Source organism: Juglans regia, chromosome 10 (genome assembly GCF_001411555.2).
Source record: "Juglans regia cultivar Chandler chromosome 10, Walnut 2.0, whole genome shotgun sequence".
NCBI classification, from domain to species: Eukaryota; Viridiplantae; Streptophyta; class Magnoliopsida; order Fagales; family Juglandaceae; genus Juglans; species Juglans regia.
Genome location: NC_049910.1, coordinates 6,989,399 through 7,012,512, shown reverse-complemented (window position 1 = coordinate 7,012,512; position 23,114 = coordinate 6,989,399). Strand labels below are relative to the sequence as shown.

The window sequence follows — 23,114 nt, the reverse complement described above, 5'->3', positions numbered from 1 at the left end:
TCACATTTTACGCAATATAAAAGGTGACAAATGATGATACTTAAAATCATATCGATTTAATTTATGAAAAAAGCTACTTGCACCCGGGGTTGGAGAACCCGGCATACACGGCCATCCACGTATACAAAATGAAATGGGGCATTTCGTTTATACCCAAAATCACTGCGATTTGGTTCAAACATGGAGATGAACAAGATCAGGTTCTTCGTGCAGACCTATTTTTTCGTCTCACTTCTTTGCATCTATTGCACATCTTCTTCTCATCTTCATCTTCTCACTTTTTTCACAGCACTCCTATCTTCATATTATAGAATAGCTTTTATATGAAAAAAAAATCCATGGAGAGAAGAATTGCAAAATAAATCAATATTACATTATGCAAAACTACTGGGAGACTTTAGCAATGATATGGTCCAACAAAAATGTTCATAATCAAAACAAAAAAGCCCTATTTTTTTTTGCATGAATTTAATCTCTATGTTCTTTTATTTTCATATGCAGAAGTGGTAATATAAAAGGTAAAACAAAAGGCCAAACGATGCTCATACCCACAGTACGGGCACAACCTCTTTTTTAGAAATAGACCATCGGCACATATCCAGATCTTTCTCCTAGACTATGGGGTTCGGCGACGCTACAAGTACCCTGTCGTGGGTTTGATTTTTGAGACAGATATTGGTTTGCTTTGTAGGTGAAACTGATTTTGCAAGTGAGACCGATTTTGCAAGAGACGCTACAGCTTTTTTCTTTGGTTTGCTTTGCAAGTGAGACTGATTTTGAATTTTGGCGCTGGGGGATCTGTAGCTACTGAGACGATTATGGCTTTGGGGATGGGTTTGATTTGCTTCTGCATCTGTTTTCGATTTTTTTTGGTAATATAAATAATACCGGCCACGTCAGCCAGTTCCTCAAACGGTACGCAATCCCGGGTACCTGTAGCAATTATGTTAATTTATATAATTATATGTTATATAAGTCTTAAGAATTACGAGGGTCTACTTGTATTAGTTTTGATAAATTTGATAGGGGCCTAGTTTTATTTTTGAGAAACACTACTCTCACCGAATATGTATTTTGATATTTTTTCTATCGAATTGTATTTTAATTTTACTTAATAGTTAATGAAATGTCTTTTTAATAAGTTTATAAATTTTTTTAAAATGATTTAAGAAATATTTGAAAAAAAAAAGTTATTTACACTATTCAGCATCTATTCAATACCAAACTTTCCATTGGAATAACACCGCTCTATATTTTTTAATTTTATCTAAACAGAAGATATATGATGACGGTAAGGCTTTAAATTCATATAACAAGTACTATAATATATATATATATAAATTCTAATTATCATCTTTATACTATATATTATATATAATTTTTTTTTATTAAATGTGTGATGTATGGATAATAAATATAAAAATTAAATTAATTTAAAAAAATTAAAATTAAAAAATTAAAATAAATATAATGTGTAAAAATTATAAGTAACAAAATTCACACACACATATAATATATATATATATATATATATATATAAATTATAAAAGTCATCTTTTGAAAGGTACTAGTCTCGTTGTTTTTACGTTTGATTATGAGTCAGAGTTTCCCACTGTGGTCATTCACGTCCATTTTAGCTATCTGTCGCTCTCTGATAACGAAACCCCTTAAGTGGGTGGATACCAAAAGCACCATTATTGTTTCACGGGAACTGGGACGAGCGGTCGAGCGGTAAGAATGCGTGGGATAATAGTTTTTTTTCTTTTATGTTAGAAGAAGTACCTGCGTCAAATATCCTGACAAATCAAAGCTTCTTCAACGTTATCTTCATGTTTTAATGGCTGAGAGAAATCATTGTGTTGCGTTTTTTGTCAGGTCATACAAAACCACGTTTTCAATGCAGATGATTTTTCCAAGCTCAAAAGGCATTTAAGCTTGCTTTCAGCGACCATTCTGTCTTTCACTCACTCCCTCTTTCCATCATGGAGAGCATCACCTTCCAGCTCTTGCGGGACTACAGGTATGTATTTATTCTTGCCTTCTTAACCTGATGCTTCTGCAACAACATCATTCATGAATATCTGATTTTTACAACTTATACTGCAAGGAACCATGGAGTTTCTGAACATGGGCATGACTTTCTTGTTTATGCAATGCTTTCGGTCTTCTTTTCAATTTTCCTCTAGTAATTCACATGATTTACTTTTAGGAGACTTTAGATGCAGAAGAATCTGAAAACTAAAGGAGACTGTAACTGTATCTCACACACAAGGGAAGAGAAGTGTTAACTGTTTACAATTGTGGCTTGTCACCCCTCAACTCCAAAAAGTGATCTCTAACATTTCCACTCACGGGTCCATCAGATTTCATGTGGCTTACAGTCTCTTGTTCGTTGTTTACTTTAAAACTCGACTGTTGTGTGAGCTAGAGAATGATTTCGAGATACTGTAGATATAGTATATTTTCTTCTTTTTTTTCTTAATCTTCAGTTGCAGAATTACTGCTGTATATATTTAACAGAAAATATATGTAGTAGAAATTGAGCAGTTGAAATTCCATGATCAAGCAAAGAGACACTCTGTTATACACATTAAGTGCTTCAGAGAACAGAACAGAGAAAGCAAGCAGAAACTCATAAGACTTTGTTTTTTGGTCTTATACATACAGTGCAGTTGGTTTTGGAGCTAACAGGGCATTCTCTTACCGTTTTACAAGAAAGAGCAATCAAACACGAGTTTCCTTCCCCAAACTTATCAGAACATCGTCTGGGTAACCTGTCTTTCTATCTTTGCACTTTCTTGGTATCCACAAAATACTGATTCCTGCGCGCGTCCGCACCTGTCTGTCTGTATGTTGTAGCTTTAAAAGTTGTTCAGCCACTCTGTCATTAATGGTGGAGGTGGAAGAGAAACCAAAGTTTGACGCGGACAAAACGGCTCTACTAGTTAAGGAGGTTAGGAAGAGCTTTAACTCCGGCAAGACAAGGAGCTACGAATGGAGAGTGTCCCAGTTGAAGAGCATTGAGAAGATGGTTGAAGAAAAGGAGATGGAGATTACGGAAGCTCTTCATAAGGACCTCTCAAAGCCCGCTTTCGAGGCCTTTATTTCCGAGGTACTCGTGTTTTATTCTTTTATATGAATATCAAAAGCAATCATAGCGCTGGATAGATTTGGAAGCTATAAATATATGAAATTTCTTGAGATTTACATCAAAGGGTAGGCTGTCTTTGAGACCCCTCCACATGAACACCAAGATAACGATGGATAGATTGAACATATTATAACTTAATCTTAGTTAAGAAACTCAACTCTCAAGATTGTTTTCCTGCTACGTGTTACTTGCACGTGGTTGAAAATGGCAACTCCTCTCTCTCTCTCTCTCCCTGAAATTATGAATAGTGCAATTTGATTAGCTTTATAGATCAGAGCTAATTTGGGGAAGCTAGAATATAATGTTTTTCAAGGGATCATTGCAGAAGAGAACTAACCTGACAATAGGTTTAAACACACACACAATATATGAATGCAGGTATGTATTTGCAGATTCTCCATTTCTTTTTACTTCTTTGCTCACCTATTTACCTCTATGAGCTTTGCTACTCATCATCCACACACACCACATTTTGTTTTTTAATTTTTTTGAAATTGTTTTTGGGTTTTATTCTTCTTAAACTAATTAAATTCTTCTACTTATCATTCATATACCACACATTTGGTAAGAGAAAAAAAAAATATGGTGTGTGGGGATGATGAATAGAATTTTTCTACCTCACATGGTCTGTAGTCAATATGCTTGATGTTTGATGCAGATTTCACAGGTAAAATCCTCATGTAAGTTGGCACTAAAAGAATTGAGCAGTTGGATGATTCCAGAAAAGGTGATTAATTGTAGCTACTCTTATGGTTGTTAACAATTGTGATATGTATTGTTGGGACTGTCCTCAAATTTAAAGAATCACAAACATTACGTAATGCAAATTGTCAATATTTTTCAGGTCAAAACTTCACTTACCACATATCCTTCATCAGCAGAAATCGTGTCAGAACCTTTAGGAGTTGTGTTGGTCATCTCGACATGGAACTTTCCTTTCTGTATGTAAAATAGAATGCGGTTTCATGCAATCTGAAACTTGTTACACACCATAATTTTTGCACTTCTGAGTTCACGGCCCTAGAAATCACATTTGTTTTCTTGTGTTTCTTTAAGAACTATATATAACAACTTTGTATTAGAGGTGGAACGACAGTTTTCTTTGTTCTTTCTGTCCCTTTGCTATTTAATTAGAAGAGCTCTCAGAAGAAGGCATTCAGAATTTCCAGCTACGGTCTTTATCTTTGTTTTGACATTTCCCTCTCAAGATAACTGGACTTGTTATAGGTCTGTATTTACCCACCATTGAGCTGCTCAAACCTGTTCTTGGATCGATACATAGGTTTATGCTATTATACTTTCATTAGGAAACTGCATAGCTCTGCTGGGAGAAACTCCCATGTATGTGACTGTAGGTTTGTCTAGTTACATGATTTTTTACTTCTCATGCATAGGGTCCGATATTGTGCCAAATGTTGTTTCTTCATGTTTTTTTAATAAATTCCTGCTCATACATTGCGCAAGCCTTGACTTCAAATTTGAAGTTAATTTTTTTTAGTACAGCTTAACTGATGGTGGTGTATTGATGGTAGATCAAAATGTGGTGACTACAGTACCTTTGCTTTACTGTTGTAAGATATTGCTGATGACTCTATGCTTCTGTGGTTTGCATAGGTTTAAACTGCTGTCTTCTAGACAGAATTAAACAGACCATTTTATCATGTTTAGTGGCTTATGATACTTTTTACAATACCTATCTCTAGAATCACTAGTAACTTGTAGAGGTAGGAAGGTAATGAGCATGATCAATTTATCAGGTCCAACAGGATATTATTCAAATGCACCAGTTGAATAGGGTTCAATTCCAACAGCTTGTTATCTAGCCTTTAAAGAAAGAGGTGCCTGTTTGTTTATTATTAATTTATACTGAAACAACCCCATACATAAAAACTGTTTATGTAGATGCACAATCAAATTTAACAGCTGGTGTTCCTCCAACTCCAACTCCTTATGCAGATCCCATCTGTTACACATATCACTGATATAAAGAACTGTTGCTGGAAACTGAAATTTGTTCCTACACCTTTGTTAGAACTGTTACAGAGATACTTTTACAGAGATGCTTTCTATAATAGCATAGCAGATAAATATATAATGTGTACAGTAAATAGACTCTTCGTGTACAGTAGATAGACTTAACGTGTAAATAGCAGCTAATGTGTATAGTAAGACCAGCAGCAATTAAGCGCTGGAATCAGTGCTCGGTTGTAACCCTTTTCTATATAAATGAAGGAAAACAATGGAAAGAGGTATTCAGACCAATATTGACATGGTATCAGAGCCACTCTGATTTCCGTCGCGTTGGTCTTAATCACAGGGTGCGATTTTCTTTCGCTATTCTTGGGAGAATTTTTTTTTTCTCTGATTCAGCAAGTTATTTCTTGCTCTTAGTGGGTCTCGGCGACTTCTGTGGAGTCAAACCTTGTGGTTTGAGTTTTTGGTGGCTGTCGGACTCTGTCCTTCAGTGCGGGCCACTTCTCTCAGTGGTTTTTCGTGGTGGCCGTGCCTCTTTGTGGCTGTCGGCACTCGTTGGGAGTTACAAGTGCTGTTTCTGTACCTTCTAAGTTCTGGGTAGAAGCATTATCTACTGCTATCTATTTGATAAATCGTTTGCCTACTACTACTCTAGATTATGATTCTCCATATTTTTCAATTATTTGGCATATCTCCTGAGTATCAATCATTTCATACCTTTGGGTGTGTTTGTTTTGTTCATCTGCCACCTGTTGAGCGTCACAAACTTGCTGCACATTCTGTCACGTGTGCCTTTATGGGATATGGTCCTACTCAGAAAAGATTTGTTTGTTATGATGCTCATACAAATAAATCCCGAATCTCACGGAATGTGATATTCTTCAAAAATCAATATTTCTTTCAGTCTCAGGTTAATTCTGATCCTCCTATTACTCTTCTTCCCGCTTTTGATGATGTGTCTTCTTCTATTAAGCGATTTCGACCAGGTATGGTGTATCATCGACGTCTTCCCCCTTCTTCAACGCCCCTTCCAGACACTGATCCATCATCTGATTCTGCGGTTCCTATACCTCGACAATCCACTCGGGTTACACATCCACCAGATAGGTATGGTTTTCCTCATATCTCGCTTACTGCCACTCTCGACACTATTTCTGTTCCTCACTCTTATACCCAGGCATCCACCCAAGCGTGTTGGCAGCAAGCCATGCAAGAGGAAATCGAAGCTCTTCAAGACAATCATACTTGGGACCTTATAATTTGTTCCTCTGATGTCAAAGCTATTGGTTGTAAATGGGTATACTCAATCAAGTTTCTAGTTGATGGCTCACTGGACAGATATAAGGCCCGTCTCGTGTTCTTGGGAACCGACAGGAGTATGGTATTGATTATGAAGAAACATTTGCACCTGTTGCCAAAATGACTACTGTGCGGACTATCTTGGCACTTGCCGCGTCGCAAGGGTGGTCTCTCCTGCAGATAGATGTGAAGAATGATTTTCTACATGGAGATTTGAAGGAAGAAATCTATATGTCCCCACCTCCCGGCATGTTCGCTACACCTTCCTTAGAGGTTTATCGGCTACGCCGATCATTGTATGGACTGAAATAGGCTCCGCGTATATGGTTTGAAAAATTTCGCTCTAACCTGCTTGCTTTTCATTTTACTCAGAGTCAGTTTGATTCCTCTCTTTTTCTTCGCAAGTTTATGCAGGAATCGTATTGCTTCTCGTATATGTTGATGACATTGTGATCATTGGCTCCGATACTGAGTTAATTAAGCAATTACAACATCATCTCAAGGCCTATTTTCACATGAAAGATCTTGGTCCCCTGCAGTATTTTCTTGGCCTTGAGGTACAACTTACTCCAACTGGTACGTTGTTACACCAACACAAATACACGCAGGACGTTATTTCATTAGGTGGTCTCAAATCGGGTAACTCTGTTTTTACTCCATTGGAGGTAAATCTTAAGCTTCGTCAGGAAGAATGGGAGCTTCTATCAGATCCATCCTTGTATCGGCAACTTGTTGGGAGTTTGAACTACTTGACAATTACTTGTCCTGACATTTCTTTTGCTGTACAGCAAGTTAGTCAATTTATGCAGGCTCCCCGACATCTTCATTTAGCCGTTGTCCGTCGCATTATCTGATATTTGAAGGGCACTTCTACACGCAGGTTGTTTTTTCCTAAAGAATCTTCCTTATAGTTGGTGGGGTATAGTGATTCTAATTGGGCCGGATGTGCAGATACTCGTCGCTCTGTTACTGGATGGTGCATGTTCTTAGGCAATGCACTCATTTCTTGGAAGAGTAAGAAGCAAGACAGAGTTTCCAAGTCCTCTACTGAGTCTGAGTATTGTGCTATGTCCACATGCTCTGAGATCACATGGCTTCGTGGTTTATTGAGTGAACTTGGTTTTCCTTAGCTACATCCCACTCCTCTTCATTCTGATAATACCAATGCTATTCAGATCGCCGCTAATCCTGTCTTCCATGAGCGTATGAAACATATCGAGGTCGATTGTCATTCTATACGTGAATCCTTTGACAAACATGTGATTACACTCCCTCACATTTCCACTGAACTTCAAACTGTAGACATATTCACTAAAGCTCTTTCTCGGCACCGGCATCAGTTCTTGGTTGACAAATTGATGCTTCTTGATCCACCAGCATCAATTTGAGGGGGGATGTTACAGAGATACTTTTACAGAGATGCTTTCTATAATAGCATAGCAGATAAATAGATAACGTGTATAGTAAATAGACTCTTCGTGTACAGTAAATAGACTTAACGTGTAAATAGCAGCTAACGTGTATAGTAAGACCAGCAGCAATTAAGCGCTAGAATCAGTGCTCGGTTGTAACCCTTTTCTATATAAATGAAGGAAAACAATGGAAAGAGGTATTCAGACCAATATTGACAAGAACTTAGATCTCATAACCTTTGAATTTGACCGATAGCAAGACATGTGAGCATGGGCAAACATGTAACACTTAGACACCGGAGCATGCTTTGCTGCTAAATGTCCACCTGTTGGGGATTCATGAATTTTGAACTTACATCCATGGTTCTATTACTAGAAACCTTAAGAACATGTAATCAGCTTCATAATTCAACAGCTGGACTTTTTTTTTCCTTCTTTGAATTGGTTAACTTGTACTCATCAATGCTACATGACATTGCAAAATAAATTTAACCTTTTTTTCCTTTGAATTTAATTCAGGCTTTATGGTGTCTTCTGCACCGATGACATAATAGGTTCCTATTATTAATCTATCCTCATATAAAGTAAGTTTTTTAAAGTAACATGTATTGTGTCTATTTTCTAGTGTTATCTCTTGATCCGGTCATTGGAGCCATTTCAGCTGGCAATGCTGTGGTCTTAAAACCATCAGAAATTGCTCCTGCCACATCATTGCTGCTCTCAAATTTAGTACAGGAATATCTAGACAATTCTGCCATAAGAGTTGTTGAAGGGGCTGTTGATGAAACTACTGCACTACTTGCGCAGAAGTGGGATAAGATACTTTACACAGGTTTTTTTTATTGCACTTTATTGGTTTTTGTAATTTCTTCTGAATCCTAGGATGTTGAAACGTTGATAGTAGTTATACATATAAACAGCAGTTGCAGTAAGATACCCTGGCATGCCTGACTTACTCATATTTAATATTCTATGTAGTAACTTTTGAGTTTTCTGCAGGTAGTGCAAGGGTTGCTCGCATCGTGATGGCTGCTGCTGCAAAGCATCTTACACCCGTAATCCTGGAACTTGGAGGAAAGTGCCCTGCTGTTGTTGATTCAAACATTGACTTACAAGTAAGATTTTTCCTAGAGCTTGAATTATGTTTTCCATCTTAGTTTCTATAATTGATTTCACTTTTGCACGCATAAGGTTGCTGTTAGGAGGATAATTGCTGGCAAGTGGGCATGCAATAACGGGCAAGCTTGTATCGGTGTTGATTATATCATAACAACAAATGCCTTTGCTCCAAAGTTGGTAAGGTTGTCTCTTGGAAGACAGTAATGATATGTATCAGTAGCATGTTTCTTAATACATTCCTGCTATATAGATACATTCTTTAAGGCATGAACTGGAGCAATTTTTTGGGAAAGATCCAATGAAATCAAAAGACATTTCCCGCATTGTGAGCTCATCCCACTTTGCTCGTCTGGTAAAGCTGTTGGATGAGGAAAATGTATCTGATAAAGTTGTGTTTGGAGGTCAAAGGGATGAGAATCAATTGTGAGTATGGTAGTTAATTACTTGTTTGATTTAACTTATTGACAGTCTTATAAAAGTTAGATGAACCATCATTCCATGAATTGTCATTTTTTATTTCAGAAAGATAGCTCCAACCATTTTGTTGGATGTCCCAGAGGACTCCCAGATAATGCAGGAGGAGATATTTGGGCCTTTAATGCCCATCCACACTGTGAGTTTTATAATTACTTAAAGATTACATCTTCCTCTGCGACTATGTAAAGGGCTTATTGTCTGTGGAGAAAACTATCTATTTTGATAGTGTCAACTAATGACTCTATCCAGTCATCTCGTGAGTAAAAAGAACTGTCCTTGCTACTCTACCCTGCTTCATCCTTCCCAAATGATAAAGACCAACTTTGAATGCTCTCTCTCACTCTCCCTCTATTCTTCCTTCTCAAAAGTTAATGGTGGTGTAACCATTGCTCTTCTTCATGTCAAATGGAAGACCTTCTCCCCTCAATTCTTCTTCCTGCATAATTTTTGCTTCACGTTGCCAAGATTTTTGCACGGCAATGGATTCTAAAAGAAGTTATTGTCAGCAGTGACTTTAGTGAGATTCAGGACATGTATAAATGTTTCAACTTTTCTTCTGGTTTGTTACAGGTTGAGAAGTTGGAAGACAGCTTTGAGGTGATCAACTCGAAACAAAAGCCTCTTGCTGCATATCTCTTCACTAATGATGAGCTGCTGAAGAAGGATTTTGTGCAAAATATATCTTCAGGAGGAATGCTCATCAATGATACCGTTGTGCATGTGATTATTCTCATCCTGAAACTTATAGATTAGCCAAATTTATTCCATCATGATCTTATTTCATGTCTATAGAAATGGTTGGATTATGATATCGATACAAACCAAAATAGTTATCTTCTCATTAGTTTAGTCTGATCTGGATAATTGATATCTATCTACTAAACATGTTAATACCTTTTGATGATTGGCCGATATTTAAATCAGTAAATGTGTAAGACCCTACTAGTGCATCAACTTTCTTTCTGAGTGAAAGAGCAGATTAGTAAATTTGAGCAAGTGAACAGAATCATTTAATTTCTGGATTTAAATTTCACAGGTATTTGTGTTATGCTTTGTGCAGTACAAAGCATGACATAGACATTTAAAACACTTCCCTCACAGACTTGCACTAAGTAATGGATATGAATGAGGTGTACAGATTTAAACGAAAGAGTACAGATGAGGTTCCAAGTATCACACGTACTCGTCACCAATTTTTACTTGGCCACTTGTGACATTGGTATCCAAGGAGACCATGAAAATACATGAAACATGAGTGTCTTATACCTTCAGAAATTATCTTCAAAGTGCTTCAAAAGAATAATTCTACATACAACCGTGAAGTGCGTAAATGCCGCGTAATCACTTTGACAAAGAGTGGGGTCCACTATTAAAAAATTAATTTTTTTCATGAGGGTCTCATGTTTTATTCACTTTTTTCAAAGTAATTACGTGGTGATTGCACAATTCATGGTTGCAAATATCTTTTCTCACTTCAAAATATATATAATAATAAAAAAAAAGAATTAGCTTTGAAGGATTGCAGAGTTTGTCAATTATAGAATAAATTACTTTACAAATATACAAGCAAAAACGCCTCTCCATGCAGACACACACACATGTTCCAACATCTGGACAGATGCATTCTTTTTTTACCTGTGTTCAAGCTAATTGGCCATTTCTTTATATGTTATAAACTTCACAATGCAGGTTGCTACGGAGGGTTTACCTTTTGGTGGAGTTGGGGAGAGTGGAATGGGCTCATACCATGGGAAATTCTCTTTTGATGCTTTTAGCCATAAGAAGGCAGTTCTATACAGAAGTTTTGCTGGAGATGCATCCATAAGGTACCCACCATACTCGCCCGAAAAGCAAAGACTACTGAAGGCCCTGATCAGTGGTAACATAATTTCCATAATACTTGCTTTGATTGGATGGTCAAGAGATTGAAAAGATAGACGCGGACGAATCACAACGAAGATCCGTTTTTCTCCAGTTGTTCTCTCATGCATGTCTGTTTCATATAATCAATGTCCAGATTTGTTCTGCATAATGAATACATAATGGCTGCCAATGCACTAATGAGTCTGGAGTTTTTAGTTTCAAGGTTCAGTTTGATGCAAGGTTAGTTGATGCCAATCGCATGGACAGTTGGTGGTGGATCTGGTATCACAAATATATTAGGTGGGATGCTTGCTATTGTAATCTGTAACCAGTATTTAGCATGCAGTTGGACTTGGTGAATTAAAGTATGGGAAGTTGAAGTACTGTTAATGTAAAGTACAATGGAAAGATGTTGAAAAGAGAGAGGAAAAGATGTTGCCTGCATGTGGCTTGGTCAAGCAAGAGGACTCAAAACTCTCAACTTCTTTCATTTTCTTTCTATTTTCAACGTATTAATTCCTTTCATAGAATCCGAAATGGCAAGACAAGAAAAGATTTACCTTTTTTCATGCAACTCTACTAAGATCAAGAGGGTGCAAATCATATTTAATCTATACATATTATATATATATATATATTTTTTTAAAATAAATATTATAATCAAAACTCTTTGAAAACATTATAAAATATAATACTTTTTTTCATTCATGATATTCCTATTCAGAAATGATATTTGCAATGTGCAAATCTCCGGTACACGTTTTTGGAAAAAAATGATTAAATTTGGGATCTATAAGAAAAAATTATTTTTTAATAATGGATCTTATTTTTTCAAAGAGAGTGTATGAAACTTGCACACTCTAAGACTGTATCTAACATTACTTATTTCTATTACTTTTTTAGTAATGCTACTATGCTCCATAATTTATATCACTCACCTTACCCATGTGGCTTGCAATGTGGCTTATTAAAAAAAAACTTAAAAATATATATATATATATATATATATATTCAAAACAAAATGGAACTTGAAAATACAAAAAGATAAAAGATTAAAATCTTAGATTCCTTTTACTCTTTTATATTTGTATTTGAAATTTTTTTAATAAATCACGTGGCACCACGTGTACTACATCAAAGATATAAAATGAGTGATATAAATTAGAGAATATAATAGTATTACTCTTATTTTTTCTATCAACATATTGATATAGTGGTTGTATTCTTATCAATTTTTTTTAAAATTTATTTATTTAATAATCTCTCAACCATTACTTAAAAATCATTTATGACGTTATTTATTGCATGGCCCAATATCATGATATTAAATACGTATTTTCTAATAAAAAAAAAGAAAAAAGAAAAAAACGTATCTTCTATCCAAATATTCAATTAAACAGACTTGCCAAGATTTTAGGAACAGTTCAACGTGGAGGTGGTGACGTGGAGCCTTTTATTAATAATTAAAAAAACAAACACAAACAAACAAACAGAAGTCACAGAGCTTTTCTGGGCATAGCATAGCATTTCCGACCCAGTGGTTATTCTTCTTCCTTCTTCTTCAACAGCCGCATAGCACTTCTAGCCGTTGGTGGCAGAGGAAGGTAATCATAATTTTCCTTTCTAATTCTCTCTGATCTAAACAGTTTTTGCCATTCAAGAACGAAAGGATTGAACAGCCGCATGGCATTTCTGGGCATGGCATTAATGAATTTTCCCGAATAGAATTTGGTCTCTTTCTCTCTCCGATCTTTATAGCTCCAGTTGCATACAATGCATTTTCGATTGTGGTATTCGATTTATTAGTTTCAAAGACGTACACCATAGCAGAACTGATTGCCATACTTGAGACTTCGCCATTCTCATTTTTCCTCTTTGTTTTTCGGAAAACTAAAATTCAAACGTAAACCAAAAGGCCCTAAAATCCCTTATGAAAATCAAACCCAGGCTTCCAGTTTTACTCGGAACACTCTCTCTCTGATCTTTATAGCTCCAGTTTGATTGTGATAGCTTCAGAGCCGTTGGCAGCCATTCCTCACCCCCCCGCTATGATAAAAATGACAATTTACGTTGCAGACGTGGAGGGTGTGCAGGATGTGTTAAATACCAAGCTTTTAGGAAAGATTACCACAATCAATGGGAGCAAGGGAAGGTGCATGGCGTTTCTTCCATCAGCGCCCTCCTCTTCCTTTCTTGAAGCCACTCGTGGGCCTACGAAGATACAGATTATTGCCATCAAACCCCAGCTGAAACTACCTTTGTTTCCCATTCTCTGTTTCCAAGTGCCGTTTGGAACGACTTGGGAATAAGATGCAGCCGGCGGCACAGTAGATTCCTTTACCCGAAAACCGACAAAAACCTAGGACGAACATCCTTAACCAAAACCAAACCTTTTCAAATAACCTTGGAACCCTTCTTGAACGCTGTGACGATCCGCTCCGCTCCGCAATAATGACTGTAATCTCGCTTTCTAAGTATGGTCGTCCACTTGAGATATGTTATCCAATTGATCAAAATTATTAACTTTGATCGAGAATTCCAATTTGTATAAATAATTGACGCTAGGATTAACAGTCTGAAGTTCAGTTCTGATTCTGCTTAACAATCAGAGTGATAATGTTCATTCTTGTTTTTTTCTTTTCCTTTTGTTTCCGGGTTTCTTTGTCTTTTGGTTTGAAGTTTATCATATTGGATTATCTTTTATTTTAACAGTCAATGCAGAACGCAGAAAATAAACAAGCAAAAGCAGGGGCGGAAACTGATGGGGGCCCGTATCATGTAGGTTTCTCCCTGTCCAATTCAGTGCAATTATTCTACATGTGATTTTTATTTCTGGGTCTGTTAAATTGCCCCTTGTACATGCACGCACACACAGGCATACAAACATTTATGTAAATTCTATATTGGGTCGCTTGCTTCAATTTTTGGTGCAAGTTCATATTCATAACTAAATTGTGGCTGTTATAACTCATGCTTTGATAAAATGCCCAGAATTGTGAAAATTTGTATAAAACTGGATTTGGATTGTGCCTAAGATTAAAAGACAAGGCTGTATGGCTAAAAATTACGGGATTTAAAGGGCCCATTGGTTGGGAAAATGTTGCTCCTGAAGCTGTATTTGGAGATTGGAGATGAAGAGTCCATTTGGTTGGTAGAGCTATTCCTGGGGTTGATTGGGCTAGTCCTCCTCCAGATTCATTCCTTTTACTAACATATTTTTGTTAACCTGTTTCCTTATATACTCAAGAGATTTTCCTTTTCTTTCATAATCCTTATATACTCGCAAATAACTCAACTTAATTTGGGAATTTCCTCAAAATATGTTTGACATTAGTAGCGTTTCTTTTTTTTCCAATTCCCTCTATGGAAAAGTTGTCATTGGGGTGGCAAAGAAGAATGAAAAGATTAGAGCGAATTTGCGCTTTCATTAATTCTGATCTCAGTCAATGGTCTGAATATTTGTATTTTGTTATACATAGGATTCATTTAGCCTCTGCGTGTTTATGGGCTATAATGATATCACAGTGTTCCTTGTCAATAAAGTGGTGGTTGGGCAGATTGAACACCTGTAAACCCATGTCACATTGCCAGCCACACTCCAAACTGGTAGAAAACACATATCATTGGAGAAAGAAGAGCACGGTAATCAGAAATTATATTTAAAAATTATATGGGAAAGTGCATTTTGCTTCCCCAACTACTACCCATTTTTTAACTTCGGCCCTAAACTACCAATTTTTGGCAATTTACAATTTTACACCCTTGATTTAAATCTGGCTGTTTAGATCAATGAAAAATAGGACTTGTGGCACAATTTTGCCAGTGAGATAACAATCGATGGTGTAAACTCCAAAAAGTGTTAGTTTGGAGTGAAAATTGATGGCTTTTGTTGTTTGGGGGTGCAAATTGAAAAAATGTCGGTAGTTTGAGAGTACAAAATGTGCTTTCCCCAAAATTATATACTTGATGCTCTCCCTTATCTCAAGTTTACCCATAAGGCATTTGTGTTTTGATTTTTTTTTGTTTTTTTGGTTTGGTTTTAAAGCAATGTGGTATCACAAGTTCACGATATTTTTAGAAGTTTGTAAGATTATTTGTATTTTAATATTAATCGGCAAAAAGCCTTTAACCCTATAGGAAAGAGTCTAGCCTGAACTAGAAAGAGTTGGAACAAGTAAGATGTAAATTCATATTAAATTGCTTCTTCATGATGCATCTATCACAAATGATTTTAATCCTTCCTGCTAAATTCATCTCCATTAATATGCTATCATTAATTAAGGGCCTTGTTATCCAATAAAAAGACCCACTTGTCATGTACACAGTGTGTGTCCTAACCTTTAGCTTTATTTTTATGACACAGCTTAGATAATTTAAATGGCTCAGCCATTCATACAGATGGCTGAATCAGTTATTGTTGAACTGTTATATGGGCTAATTTATATTTTGGGTTTACACATATTTCCAAGACCCCTGATGACAACATATTTTTTATGCCATGCACAGAGACTAAAGTTAAACAAGATCATTGATGCTGCAATGAGAAAGTATAGAAGTTTATACACCTACAATACCCTCAGACCAGATCTCAGGAAGCACATTGAACAATGTGTTTGCGAGAAACTCTCTGATTTGCACACTCCTGATCATCCCACCTATGCTCTGGTATTATACTTTTTTCTTTGATTGTGCTCTCCATTAGTTCTCTGATGATTTTTAGATGTCCTGCCTTTACATGTGAATTCGTGTAGATGATATGGAGAGCAATTGAAGGATTGAATGAGGAAGAGGGCTCAACTGAGGAAGCAATATCAAAGTTTATTAAGGAAGATGTTAAGGATTTGCCGTGGGCTCATGCAAGTTTTTTGAGGCATCATTTGAATAAGCTTAGTGAGAGTGGAGAGATTGTTAAAACTTCTGAAAATTGTTATATGCTGCCTACGGGAAACAAAAATTCTCTGAAAAGGAAGCGCTGGCAGTTGAATGGAGCTGAAGGTCAAGTTAAACCAATAGAAGAACAAAAGCCTGCAGAAGAACGAAGTGAACCAGTGCCACACGCCAATTATATTGAAAAACAGATTCAGTTACAAGAAGAACAAATTCTAGTAATTGAAAAGTTAATTGAGCTACAATGGCAAAAAAATGAAGCTATTGAGAAACAAAATAAGCTGCAAACTGAAGGGAGGAGTGAGATGGTTGGCCTTAGGTTTGCCCCTTTCAATTTATTATTTATGCTTGTTGTGCCCTTTTTTGTCTGTATTCTTGATTTTACAAGCCCCCCCTTTATTTGTTTAATAAACAGTAATCTGAACCTATCCAAGGAGCCAGAGAATGGTGAAGCTGTTGTGAGATCCCAGAGTTCTTATTTTGCAGGCTGGAGATTGGAAAATGAAGGCTCATCACTTCTCTCAAAGGTAAATATTAAGAAGTGTGTCTGAATATTTTGATGACCACTTTCTATTCATCTTATCAAAGCTTTGGTTTTACTAAATTACACTCCGAATGATAGGATAAGTTTATAGAATTGCTGAAGAGGACAAAGAAGATTGAGGAACATCTGATGGATATTATTAACTCATCAAGTGTCAGTCAGGTGTCAAAGCATGACACTCTAAAACCTGTGATGGAAGAACAAGAGAAGGAAAATCTAATGAAGCCCGATCACAAGCAGCAAGTTGAGTTTTCTAATCAAAGAAGGCCTCCACGGCATGAAGTAGAAACATTGCAGGAGAAATCTATAAAAAAGAAAATGCAAGTTAAAAAATTCTGTGGTCAGCAAGAGGTGCCAGAATGCCAGACAAAACCAACAAGAACTTCCTCTGATGTGCTAACAAATTCAAGACGTCTCAAAAATGAGCTGCAGCAAGAGCTTCAGGATTCAGAGAGAGTATTAGAATTTTGTTTAAAAGCAACGGAAACAGAAAATGTTGAGCAAGAGGCGTCCATATCAAGAACTTCTCTCAACGTGGCCTCAGGACAGCTTGGGATGAAGCTACTGGACTTTCCTGAAGACCATTCAGAACTTTGCAGCCACCCGATGCCATTGGAGTTGTTACCAATTATGAATTCTCTTGATGTACTCTCAGACTCGCTGGAGCTGGGGTATGTAGAGCAACTAGAGCTTCCATATTCAGGGGGTCCCCTGTTGCTTAAATCATCAAGGCTGGAGCCATCAGGTCAAAAGGAGCAGCAGCTGAAAGCTACACTTCGTGGCAAGGGAAAGGCACATGATTACCAGGTAAAAGAAATGAAAATTTGTCCAGATTTCTTTACAGAGAGCTATTTACGAGGATAGGGAATAATCAGTAAATAAGTATTTTATTGATAATAGGCGAAGCCAAGTACACGGGACATATAGAAGAGCCACACCTAGGCATGACTGTCTAAAGATACAAGAAAATCATGTACGTTCATGCCATTAAAGTCTATTACAATCGACCAATGGAATAAAGTGTGCCGAAAATAAGTTTTAAGCTCATCCATTTGTCCGTTCACAATCCTCAAAGCTCCAACCGTTCCTCTCCATCCATTCCTCTCCATCCATATGCATCGCCATAGACAAGTCGGTATCATCTTCCACATAGCTGCAATTTGAGAATTACCCTGGATTCCTTGCCAACTGGCCAAAAATTCAACAACCCTTCTCGGCATTTCCCAATTGAGTCCCACTCTCGCGAATATATCGTTCCATAAACTCATGGCTGCATCACAGTGCAATAATAGATGATCCATAGACTCACCACTTTTCTTACACATGTAGCACCAATCCAATACAATGAAGTGGCATTTCCTTAGATTATCTAAGGTGAGAATCTTCCCTAACGAAGCTGTCCATACAAAAAAAGAAGCTTTTAGGGGGACCTTAGTCTTCCATATGTTCTTCCATGGGAATGTTCTTGTAGAGTGTGTCATAAGAGATTTATAGTACGACTGTACATTGTATCTCCCCTTCTTGGATGGTGACCATATCATCTTATCCGCTCCTCCAGGCATACTACAAGTGTGTACAAGATTGAAGAAATTTGTAAATGTGTCAATTTCTCAATCTTGGGCAGCTCTAAGGAAAATGATGTTCCATTGGGGTGAACCACTAGAGAGATCCATAAGCTCTGCTACTGAGGCCGCCTTTCTTTGTGCAATGTTGTATGGTATTGGGTAGGCTTCTTTGAGGATTCAATCTCCACACCATAAGTCATTCCAGAATTTAATTCTAGACCCATCCCCAACTATACGAGGCAGGGAATAATCCTCTTGAGGCATGAGGCATAAGCTTTTAGAGTTTTAGGATCCTATTGTTGATTGCATGAGAATTTCACCCATCAAATACTTGCAGATAAAATACTCTTAAAGAAGTTTTGAGAGAAGTAAATTGATCCGAGTACATATGTGAGTAAGTCAACTTGTTGCTGGATAACCTTGTGGGAATAAGAAATTCTGATATACAGGTTCTTGGTGAAACTTGTTGGTTCGAGAATTTTTTTTTGGTGGCATGAGATATTAGTAGTTGACAGAAACAATATTGCATTTATCTTTGGTAAACTGCCCCAATTAAGCTAACCCTAGTCTTTTGAGAAATTTTCCTTTTGGGGAAAATACACAACCACCCATCAAACGACCACCAATTTACAATTACCCCAATAGTCATCGAATACCCTTGCTCAAAAATAAAAATTGAAAATATAAGAAAGTTTTCAATAAAGTAAAAAGGCGAAAAAGATAAAAATGTTATATATTTTTAAAATTAAAAATAGAAAAAGAAAAATAGTTTTCTTAAAAAACAAAATATTAAAAAAATGAATAATTCCTCAAGCAAAAAAAGAACAAATAATAAAAAGTTGAAAAAATCAACTTATATCTTTTAATAATTTATTCATTTTTATTTTTAATCAATATTTTTTATTTTAAAATATAATTTTTAAATGACTTAAAATAAAGTAATTTTTGTATGGACGTCAGCTTTATGGAAGTTTTTTTATGTGGATAACATGAGGAAGTGGCAAGTTGTAGTAGTTGATTGGTGTTACATGTGTAAGGAAATTGGGGGAAATAGTGTATCATCTTTTCTACTCAATTGCGAGCTAGCTAGTATATATTATGGAACATGATCTTTGGCCTGTTTGGGTTAGATCACATTGTGCCATCTCGAGATGTGACCAATTCAAGATTTTTTTGACCAATTCTTACTCTATTTGTGACCAATTCAAATTTTGTTTTTAAATATATACTCTATTTGTAACCAATTAGTAAACGTTATTAGATACTATAAAATACAAGATAGAATATTATCTTTGAAGATATATATTGACACGAATTTTTATGTGATTTTCCAAGAGGTTATATAACAGAATAACAAATATTAGTTTTTAAACATCTCGATGAGATTTGCAGGACTTAAGCAAAGTATTTAAAATATTTTATATTAAGAATTGGATGTTTTACTTACCATATTTTCCATTTGAAACCAATTTGTGATTCAATCAATCTCTAATTCACTGTATGATTGTATGGATTTCTACCTATAAAAAAAAATGATTGTATGGTTTTTTGTAGGCAATGTCTGTTTAACAACTTGAATTTTTAGAACTTCTGAATTTCAGGCAGCTTTGATATACTCTGTATTTGAGCTTCCTCCTCTTTTGGTGAAAGATGTCTTTGCTTATCAAAAAAGACACAAAAAATATGAAACAAATAAGTAATTGAATTCACAGTTCAATTAATTGATAAAATAAAGCCATAGACATGGCGACAACTGCAAAGACAGCTACTGCCTGGAGCCATCAGCTGTCCAATGGTGGTGAGTCAGAGGTACTTTTAATGCTTGGTGGCAATGATGTTTGACTTCTTTTCCTATAGCCATTAGCTATTCATATTTAGTACGAGTATAGAATACATTGGGGCTCAGACTCCACCTCCGAGATTTTATGAGAGTCACTTCCTTGACTCCTTATCAGGATAACCTAATAGTCCGCTACTGTCAATCATCCCCACCACGTACTGTGTACAATAATTCACCAAAAATATTACATATTATTAATATAACAATCAATGAAGATACATGACTTCGTTTCCAGGCTTCCCATGGAAATGATTGTAATTAGGCAAAGGCACTTGAGTGCAATATGACATCATTTAAAAGCTTCTGTTGATCTCTTAGCTAATGCCCATTGATGATCGATGTAATAGTAAAGTCCACAGATTGGAATCTTTAGTTAAAGTTCAAAAGAAACTATAGAATATGCCAAACATAATTTCAAGTTCATTTATATTTGGCAGCTTGAGCACGGGCAGCAGGAGCAGCAACCAACTCAAGGCCAAGACGCATACCAAACTGAACTGGCAGTAGATAATGCCATTATAAAATCATTGCCCTCGCAGCATCACTACAGGCTGCAACAACTAGTGCATAAAGATCAAGCGAGTCCTCTAAAGTTAAAGGCAAAGGAGACAGCAATTGGGGACTTATTATCCTCACATGATATGCATCGTCATGAGCAACAGCCACAGGAGGAGGGCCAAGGCTGGCAAAGGCCTCACAGACAAAACGACGGTGAAGATCAAACTGCCATGCCGTTGTTTCCCCTAGCACATAGGAATCGCTGTAAGCAGCAACAGCTGGAGTATCTAGACCAGGGGAGGCAGTTAAGTCATCAAAGCCAAGGTGCTTCCCAACCTGAACAGGCTGTAAATGATACCGTGAGGGATTCATTGCCTTCAAAAAATTGGCACAATCAACAGCAACAACTTGAGCGCAAAGGCCAAGCGAGGCCTCCAAAATTTAAGCCAAATTTGCAAGTGGCTTTGGGGGGATTATTGCTCTCAGATGATCAGCATCATCATGGGCCTCAGCTGCCAAAGCATCGAAGCCGAGGGAGGCCTCCTAAGTCAAAGGGAGATATAGATCCTACTACTACTGCCATGGTAGCACTGCCCACAGTGCTTCAGAACCAAAATGATCATCAAATAGCAGAGCGTCAAGGGCAGACAGAGCTTCCTACAACCATGTCAAAGGCAGATGCAGATCTGCAGGTGTCAATACCCTTGGGTAATCAGAAACACAATGAATTGCAGCAGCAACAGCCTGACAGACGGGGTCGAGGGAGGCCTCCCAAACGAAAACAAGTTTTAGCTACAACTATGGAAGAAGCATCAGTACCTTCACAGCTGCAGGAGCGATTAAAACCTAGAGGACGAGGGAGGCCTCCGAAAAGGAGGTTGGAGCAGAAATCATGATGAGACAGCCATTGTCCTTGAATAGCAAACCGAAGCAAGTGAAGCATTGGAAAGGCCTTCAAAAGTGGACTGCAGCAATATCTGGATAGTAACAATAGTTACTTGAATGTTCTGTTTTTGTAGCACTAGCATTATAACTTGCAATTTTGTTACTAGAGTTAGCATTTGATGGGTTTTTTTGTTTTTGTAGAATCACGGACGTCAGTTTTTATTTCTTCTAGTGAAGATGTGCATAAGAAATATCTATCCATTCTCTCTTTAATAGTAATGTTAAGAGTAGCGAGTTGTTAAAGATGATTGTGTGATGAAGTCTTTGATGGCTGCAATGATAGAAATATTATATTAGTGTAATCGTTACATACATTAACATTGTCTGATTCGTCATTTTTGCTACTGTTGTTTCACTTTGCATTTCAAGGATCAAAGCCAAATGGAATAACATCTTGCATTAGATTTTCGCTGAGAGTTTGTTGCTATCAATAAGCTCCTGTAAACTTATGCTGGCTTAGCTTGTGAATGAAGGAGAGGCAAATCTTCCAAGATTTTCAGGCCGTGTTAGTGCTAGTGCAGTCTTTGATCCCTTTCTACTTTCTAGAGGGCTCACCTGCCTTTTGCTTAATCTGTCAAAGAGGTTTACATGTAACTTGTGAAATTGGTGAAGGGTGTTATGCTTTGAGGAGGACGGACACCTATACTTTTTTTCCTCCTTTTGATGAATGTGCATAAATACAAATATGTTGCTTAGATTCCTGAAAGGAGCATATATTCTAACAGTACTCCCATCTTTCCTGCTATATTCGTACCTGATGCTGCTGCGCTGGTCCTTAGATCCATGGATAGTTGAACAATTTCATCATTGATAGGCCTTGACTTTGCTGTTTTTCCTGCCACAATAGACTTCAGAAAAATATCATCACGCTAAAGAAAAATTAATAACCCCTTGACCAAGAGGCTGAAGGTTTTTTGAGTGCTGCTCGTTTGTGACTTGTTTATTTTCCTACTCAAGTACGAGGAGGCCTCATGATGATCAGATTTTCGTTTTAAGCTTCTATATGAGCATAAAGTTGGATAAAAGTGGAAAAATGGATAGATTTCCCATCATTACGTTGGATACTCTGGGTGGATTCATAACATATTTAGCATGTTTCAAACTTCAATTCTTTATTACTTTGCCCTGTTGGTTATCAAGAGTAATTTGATGTCTGTACTGCTCTTTTCAAATGTATCACATGTTTAGCATCAATATTAATTTTTCATTGAGTTTAACGAGTTTCCTTAATTTTTGCATATGAGATGAAATGAGATTAAAATTGAAAGTTGAATAAAATATTATTAATATTTTAGGATTTGAAAAAGTTGAATTATTTATTTTATTTTATGTGGTAATTTGATAAAATTATAATGATTAGATAAGATGAAATAAAATGAATTGAAAAGAATTGTAAAAACAAACGAGGCGGCCTCTTTCCCCTCCCCAAATTTTAACCAGAAAATGATATTGGAGTGTGTGTTTATATGTATACGGTATCGTACGCTTAACATTGCAAAGAGCATGTAATACCTGTCTTTGTATAAAGGTTTAAAGGTAT

General features: G+C 36.6%; 2 protein-coding genes across 3 annotated transcripts; both read left to right on the top strand.

Moving 5' to 3' along the window:
- Positions 1–1,624: 1,624 nt before the first annotated feature.
- Positions 1,625–11,753, top strand: LOC108983383 (aldehyde dehydrogenase family 3 member H1-like). 2 transcript variants are annotated; one of them, XM_018954987.2, is made up of 13 exons: positions 1,625–1,731; positions 1,876–2,020; positions 2,668–2,769; positions 2,860–3,112; positions 3,810–3,878; positions 3,996–4,092; positions 8,462–8,668; positions 8,836–8,951; positions 9,028–9,132; positions 9,206–9,378; positions 9,478–9,568; positions 10,003–10,152; positions 11,122–11,753. In XM_018954987.2, the coding sequence occupies exons 2-13, from the start codon at positions 1,983–1,985 to the stop codon at positions 11,359–11,361; spliced, it is 1,641 nt and encodes a 546-aa protein (XP_018810532.1). In that variant the 5' UTR covers positions 1,625–1,731; positions 1,876–1,982; the 3' UTR covers positions 11,362–11,753. The 2 variants fall into 2 exon arrangements, with proteins under 2 accessions (XP_018810532.1, XP_035550583.1); XM_035694690.1 differs by lacking the exon at positions 1,625–1,731 and having other exon boundaries at positions 1,782–2,020.
- A 1,051-nt stretch (positions 11,754–12,804) lies between these two features.
- Positions 12,805–21,874, top strand: LOC108983395. Its single transcript, XM_035694688.1, has 7 exons — positions 12,805–12,899; positions 14,008–14,073; positions 15,802–15,960; positions 16,047–16,501; positions 16,598–16,709; positions 16,805–17,533; positions 20,569–21,874. Exons 2-7 carry the CDS (start codon positions 14,011–14,013, stop codon positions 21,523–21,525), a joined length of 2,475 nt encoding a protein of 824 aa, XP_035550581.1. The 5' UTR covers positions 12,805–12,899; positions 14,008–14,010; the 3' UTR covers positions 21,526–21,874.
- The last annotated feature ends 1,240 nt before the right edge of the window (positions 21,875–23,114 follow it).

Coding starts and splice junctions, on each gene's coding strand:
- LOC108983383 (XM_018954987.2), top strand. CDS start 1,983: ATGGAGAGCATCACCTTCCAGCTCTTGCGGGACTACAG. Junction 2,021..2,667: donor CAGCTCTTGCGGGACTACAG/GTATGTATTTAT, acceptor TTATACATACAG/TGCAGTTGGTTTTGGAGCTA. Junction 3,113..3,809: donor TCGAGGCCTTTATTTCCGAG/GTACTCGTGTTT, acceptor TGTTTGATGCAG/ATTTCACAGGTAAAATCCTC.
- LOC108983395 (XM_035694688.1), top strand. CDS start 14,011: ATGCAGAACGCAGAAAATAAACAAGCAAAAGCAGGGGCGGAAACTGAT. Junction 16,710..16,804: donor GCTCATCACTTCTCTCAAAG/GTAAATATTAAG, acceptor TCCGAATGATAG/GATAAGTTTATAGAATTGCT. Junction 17,534..20,568: donor GAAAGGCACATGATTACCAG/GTAAAAGAAATG, acceptor TATATTTGGCAG/CTTGAGCACGGGCAGCAGGA.